Raw genomic sequence first — 6,908 nt, forward strand, 5'->3', positions numbered from 1 at the left:
TGAAGAAGAGGAGGCTGAGGGGAGACCTCCTCACTCTCTGCAACTGCCTGACAGGACGGTGTGGAGAGGTTGGGGCTGGTCTTTTCTCACAGGTAATTAGTGATGGAACAAGAGGGAATGGCTGCAAACTGCAACACGGGAGGGTTAGACTGGGCATTAGGGAAATTTTTTTTCTCCTAGCAAGAGTAGTCAGACATTTGAACAGGCTGCCCAGAGAAGCGGTTGAGTCCTCATCCCTGGAGGTGTTTAAAGGTCCTTGAGATGTGGTTTTGCGGGAGATGGTTTAGGGGTGAGCTTTGTAGAGTAGGGTCAGTGGTTGGACTCAATGATCCCAGGGGTCTGTTCCAACCTGAATGATTCTATGAATTTCCTGAGAGGAGCAGAGAAATGGGAAGACTTCAGGAGCATGGAGAGCTCAGGAAAAAGCCAGAGCACACAACAGACCACAGAGAAATCTACCTCAAGCAATAAGCTGGTGAGAAAGAACCCCCCTTACCACTTTGTAACTGCTGCAGGCCTTGGAGGCTTCCCCATTAAACTTTTCTTTCTTGGTGTAATCTGGATGCTCTCCGGAGAGATCTTCAAGCTTTCAATGATGACTCTGGCCAGGTGTATTCGTTCCAGCAACGCCAACCTGTCTGCGCCCAAGGATGTGACACAAACTTCTTCCATGGGATCTTCTGGAGGAGCGAGGGCTCTCACAGGGGAGCAGCTGAAGAGATAAACCCAAGAATCAGGACTACGTGAACATTCTTAACACAACCATGTGAAGGGAAAATTGTAGCTTGGTGGGATATTATTTAAAAACTCCTGACTTTTTATGAAAATGCCCATTTTAAAACCTATTTTTTTACAACAAAATTGGCGGTCTCCGTAACAGAAACCTTTGAATATACAATATTTAGGGTGCAGTATTGGAAGAAAAAAAAAGAAAAACACCCACACGTTCCACATTGCTAGAGTTGTGAAAAAATCTTACATAAAAAAAAGCTTCATGTAATGTTTTGTAGAAAAAAGGGAGATGGTAACAGTTATACACGTGGACAAGTCACTCCTGGAGATTAACAGCAACAGGATTTTGGTCATAATTTAAAATGTCACTTGCACTTCATTTGTCAAACTGGACTTTTAAATAGTTTTGTGTTAATACCTCTGGAGATACAGATTTTACCTGAATGTAAAAATAGCAGCATATGGAAGAAAAGTTTCAGCAATAGTTGTTTGGAATTGAATTAAAAAAAAAAGAAGTCGTGAAACCTTTATACTAACTGGTACAGCGCAAGTAAAGCTTGATAACTGGATTTTTAAGGACAATCTTACTGGATCTACCATGGAAAAAAAAGAAATACCATTTAGATCAGGTCTGAACAGAATTTTATCTACTATAGTTGTAGGAGAGAACACAAACCAGCAGAATTACAGAATCATAGAACCATTTAGGTCAGAAAAGACCTTTACGAGAAACAACCGAGAAACAGAGCTCGCTGACAGGAACCCTGTCCCCATAAAGCCGATACAAATTTTACACACATCGAGACGTCCCTCAAAGACAGATAATGAGATGTGAGTTGCTTCCTACCCATTAAATACACAAAAGAGGCCACGGAACTACACAAAGTTTGTCTGGAGTTTGCTTTTTTTTTTCAGCACAGCGACTAATTTACCGTGAAGGTCACAGGGTGATTATTGTTTCGGGAGACAGGGCGAGAGTTCAGGAGGCGAGAGGCTCGCTCAGGCCTCAGTGGTTCTGCTCCCACAGTTCCAAAATGTTGTTCCCAGGCTTACTGTATTTTTGGCAGGCTTGTGTTTTTACCTAATTGCATCTCAGTAGTTTCTTTTCACAAAACTCCCAGGCGGTGCTGGTGCTCGATCATTCCCAGAGATGCTACAAAAATTCCCCACCAGAATGGTTATTCAGCGACAACGGCAGGGCAGGACAACACAGTGAGATTCTTGCTAATAGTAATTTACAGCGAGCTGCAAAACAAGTCACTAATGGAACCACTTACCTGGGTTTACTTTCTGTCACCTTCTGATCCTGATCAAAGGCGTTAGAATCCTTCTGTGGGTTCATTGGGTCAGCTTTTTCGGTCGCTTTTTTGGAGGAGTTAACATCATCATCGCTGAGCAAATCACTTAAACTGGAATCAGATTTCTGAAAGAGAAATAACGCGCAGAAAATAAGAAGGGAACTATCAGTGTCAAAAAAAATAAGTAACGATCATGACACATTAAAAAAACCCAATCAACTTGTGGATTGCATAATTCGAGACAATTAGAATCGTATCAATATTTTTTCAGAGGTTTAAAGAAAAAGTCTTCACAGGCAACCCCAACCCTAGCAATTTCCCAACTTGATGCCTGACTTTGTAGACTTAAGAGTATTCTTTTAATAATATTAATTTAAAGCAATGTTCTCACAAGCTTTGTGTGATATTTACGCTTATTAAGCCTTACTAACACTGAAATCTGTAGTGTTTTTTTGGATGCCCACTTCTGATTTTCTTCACTTTAGGGACTACATATTAAGCACCTTCCTCTTGCTCTTCACTTACAGGAGTTGTGTAAAAAAGACTCTCCAGCAGACTCTGGTCGTAATGGGGATCGTTGAGTTCGCTGTCATATACCTCACTCCCGAGGGAGAGAGATTCCAAAAGGGAACCCGTCCGATCCCAGAAATGCACAGGAGAGAAATCAGCACTGTGGAGGTAAGAAACGTAACTCAGTGTTGCAAGTTCTGCACTTAATTTCTCATGGATTCTGATAATGTTGTCTATTTTATACTGGATTTGTGCTACATGGGCTGCAGATCCAAACCATGTTCCCACAGCACTCTGCCCGAGCTAGTACATCTCTGTGACCCAACCTGATGGGTTATCCTGTGATAACGACTCCAGACACCATGTGAAAGAAGTGCCTATAATTATATATTCATAGAATTGCAGAATCGCTGAGGTTGGAAGCAGTCTCTGGAGACTGTCTGGTCCAATCCCTGCTCAAAGGACGCAAATAAGAAAACTGTCCAGTTGGATTTTGAATATCTCCAAAGCTGGAGATGCCACAACCTCTCTGAGCAACCTGTGCTTGACGACCTTCATCACAAAATATCGATAATATGTATCCATAGGTACTTTATGCTTTAAGGTATCAGTAATATTTAAGGACAGTTTGCTTTAATAAAAATAAATACAAGCTACATCTGAGTAGGTAAACACAAGCACCCTTAGTACACGGTTGAGGGTGTTGATAGATGAGAAGCTCAGCCTGAGCCGGCAGGGCGCTCCCACAGCCCAGAGGCCACCCCTGCCCTGGGCTGCATCCAGAGGAGTGTGGCCAGCAGGGCAGGAGAGGGGATTCTGCCCCTTTGCTCTGCTCTGGTGAGACCCCACCTCGAATCCTGCGTCCAGTTCTGGTGTCCCCACCGTAAGAGGGACATGGAGCTGTTGGAACGAGTCCAGAGGAGGCCACAAAGCTGACCCAGGGGCTGGAGCAGCTCTGCTGCGAGGACAGGCTGAGGGAGCTGGGGTTGTTCAGCTGGAGAAGAGAAGACTCCAGGGGGACCTTATCCCTGCCTGCAGTGCCTGAAGGGACCTACAGGGAGGCTGGGGAGGGACTTTTGACAAGAGTGTCCAGCGATAGGACAAGGGGAAATGGGTTTAAGTTGAAGGAGAATAGATTTAGATTGGATCTTAGGAAGAAATTCTTCAGTACAAGGGTGGCAAGACTCTGGAATAGATTGTCCAGAGAAGCTGTGGCTGCCCCCTCCCTGGAGGTGTTGAATGCCAGGTTAGATGAGCTTTTGAGCACCCCGGGGTGGTTAAGGGAGTTTGGATCAGATGACCTCTAAGGTCCCTTCCAACCTAACACATTCTATAATTCTAAGTTGGGTTTCGTTTGGTTTAAGCGTTTTCTCTCTGTGCTGTGAGTTCAAAACCATTTTATGATCAGCAAACACTTCAGTGTCATCCAGGGATTAAACCACGGGGAAGAAATAAGTGCAGGGCACAAGACGTACAAACCGAAACTTTGAACTGTATCCCTACCAGAAGCTGTAATGCTTCATGTCCCTGATTGGGACACAATGTCAGCATTATTTATGCTCTTGCTGCACAAAGTAAGAAGGAAAAGGTCAATATAATATTTGGAGAAAGATTACAAATAACTGTTGGTGCTCTCTCTTTTTTTAATTTACAGGCTGCAAGCTCTTCGGAGAAGCACTGTGTTTGTTTCATGTGCTTATTAACATTTTAGGACACAACAGTTACAACTAATACATACCTTAATTTTATCAAAGATCATGGTTAATCTTTCTGACATTTCTTTTACATCACTTGGAGCCATCCAGGTTGTTACACACTAAAGTTGAGTGTAAGCTGAGGTGTCACACCTCCACTGGTTGCATTGTCAGAAATGCAGGGAACTTGAAGAGGCATTTTTCAGTATAAAGTGCTCAAAGAAAGCCAATTTTGCAGTAATCTCCAGCTCCTTACACTCACCTGCCCAACAGTAACTGTATTGCTCTCTCTTCAGAGCTTAGATCAAACTGCGGACCTGAAACTTCCGATGCGAAGAGATGGGGATCTTCAGGAGCGGGCACAAAATTTGAGTTCAAGCCTTTTGAGCTCCTGGGTAACAGCGATTGCAACACAGAGAGCAGTAAAAGGAAAAATAAAGGCATTAAGTCATGTTCAAGACAAATCCATGAAGGATACAAATCAAAGGTTACACAGTCTTAATCTCTAGACACACAAAAACCTGCTGCAGCCCTGCAGCCTGTGCAAGTCACATCCAGTATCTTGTACTTTGCCACGTGTCATAAAATCACAGAATTATTTAGGTTGGAAAAGACCTTTAAGATCATTGAGGCCGACTCTAAAGGTTGGCCCAAGCTTGTAGCGTAAGCACAGCTGCTGCAGACGAGAGCAGAGAGGGCCTGAGAAAGAAGCAAGATGCTTGTAATTTATGCTCTTATCATTTTTTTTCTGGCAAGTCCAAAATCGTCTACTTTTTGAACAAATTGGAATACTTGGAGGAGAAATAATTTAAATTGGCTTTGCAGCACCAATTATTGACTGTCAAAGACAATTAAATTAGTTTCTGATTTATAGTGAGACGAAAGACATTGTTAATATTTTCCCAGGAAAAAAAGGAACTGAAGTTTCTCCTGTAAAAAATATGCATTTGTCTTAATACTTCTGAATTTCAATTTCATCGAATCAAGAACATTTACTAAGCCTAGTACTAAACAAAGTTGGAATTAGAAGTTGAAAAGGCATTTGGTTTTTTTCCAATCTGCTAAGAGAGATCATATGGAAGAAGATAATGATGATTAATTCTGAGATCAGTCACAGGCATGAATTTTCATAGGTATTTTGGCATCAAGATATGCAACTAGAATAGGCAAAAGTAGTCAATTTATGTCACTAATTACTTGTATTTCTTTGAAAACCCGTTCCCTGCGATCAAGTAACATTTAATTTGCTATGTTCCTTATCATACTCTTACTCCTTATAAACGTTTAACATCTCCTTATCAAATAACTCTCTACTAAATACAAATACACTGCAAAATAAAATCAACAATTAAATCAAGGCTTACTACATGATGATTAAAATCAATTCACAAATTTCAGGCTGTTATTGCCAAGGAGAAATTTCCCATTTGAATGAGAATCCTAAAATCCATCCCACCATTCTCAGTACTTAAAAGTTTTCCTAGTAAGGTCTCGAAACGGATGGTTTGGAACTGAATACGACTTCCCCCTTCCCAAGCTCACTTTGCCGACTCTTTGAAATCATCTCTCTCTACAAAAGGAGGCACTTGGTTCAATTCTATCTCCATGTCCGGGTTAGACTTCATCGCAGAAACAACCATGGCATCACGGAGTTTGTTGCCTTGATCCAAAAGGGCTGAGAAAATACAGAGAAGGATTAAATCTCAGCATTCGAACGCCATTTAAAAGCGTAAACCCAACAGAGACGCCAGCTACGGTCAAGAAACTTCTGGTTTCTGCTGTTGTAAAGAGACCTTGATACACTGAGGATTAAGTGTTTGCTATAAACCACGAACCAGGGAGCACAGCCTGGAGTGAGTGAGGGTAATCCTCCCACAGCCTCTCACTCAGAGCCATACAAAACACTCATCTGTGCACACCGCGTTGTATTTAGAGCGGCGCTATTGAGGTGTAGCAAGATAAATTTATGAAGAGCGGCGTGTCACCTTAGGATGTCTCAATCGCAGTCAAATGTTAGGTCTTTTCCGTAAATATATTTAAAAAAATAAAAGAGACAACACATACTGACATGTGCCCTGCTTTGATGCTCATCTGAATCCAGCCCAGGAGGTCTGTGATCTAAAAGGGATGCCAACAGGCAGGTGATGGAAAAGAAATCATTCTCCGTTCGAAAACGGCACAGAAACCCTCCCAAGACCTATGTGAACACGAGCAACACCTTTGATCACCATCTCAGAAGACACAGCTGAGCTTCCTTTTCTTTTACCCCTCCAGGTCAGAGCTCAGGCATCCTGCTAAGGCAGCATGTTTCACTTGATCTGGATACTCAAGCCGCCTTCCAACAAGACTAAATTATAAAGAAGTCGAGACCTTGTCTTTATAATTTCCTATTTGAAATAATATAGGGAGCACACACGAAGCGCAGCTTTGCTTTAAATCTTATCTCTAGACAGGCATCTGAAATATTATCAGGAGCTATTTGTTGTGGCATCTGAAAGACGCTGCCAATCGTGCACAAACCTGAAAGCAGGTCTTTTGTAGCTGGGTTATGCAAAGCGAGCACCCGCGCGTTTGTTCTAGCAGGTGCTTCGGGCTCGGCGCTGGCGGGAAACAACACTTGCTGATTTGAAGGGTTCATTTTCAAACGTTCATCTGGTAAAATCAGACGGTGATG

The 6,908-nt window shown here is 42.4% G+C and overlaps 1 protein-coding gene across 1 annotated transcript in view; it reads right to left on the reverse strand.

The window, feature by feature from the left end:
- The window catches only part of C2CD3 (C2 calcium-dependent domain containing 3), a 46,164-nt gene that overhangs the window by 37,829 nt on the left and 1,427 nt on the right, over window positions 1-6,908 (reverse strand). The window contains 6 exon segments of the mRNA XM_009865235.1: window positions 497-712; window positions 2,010-2,155; window positions 2,556-2,700; window positions 4,497-4,625; window positions 5,777-5,909; window positions 6,755-6,908. The exon segment at window positions 6,755-6,908 is cut by the window's right edge and continues 9 nt beyond it. Coding sequence (XP_009863537.1) covers window positions 497-712; window positions 2,010-2,155; window positions 2,556-2,700; window positions 4,497-4,625; window positions 5,777-5,909; window positions 6,755-6,908 — 923 coding nt within the window.

The sequence above is a fragment of the Apaloderma vittatum genome, unplaced genomic scaffold (genome assembly GCF_000703405.1).
Source record: "Apaloderma vittatum isolate BGI_N311 unplaced genomic scaffold, ASM70340v1 scaffold112, whole genome shotgun sequence".
Taxonomy (NCBI): domain Eukaryota; kingdom Metazoa; phylum Chordata; class Aves; order Trogoniformes; family Trogonidae; genus Apaloderma; species Apaloderma vittatum.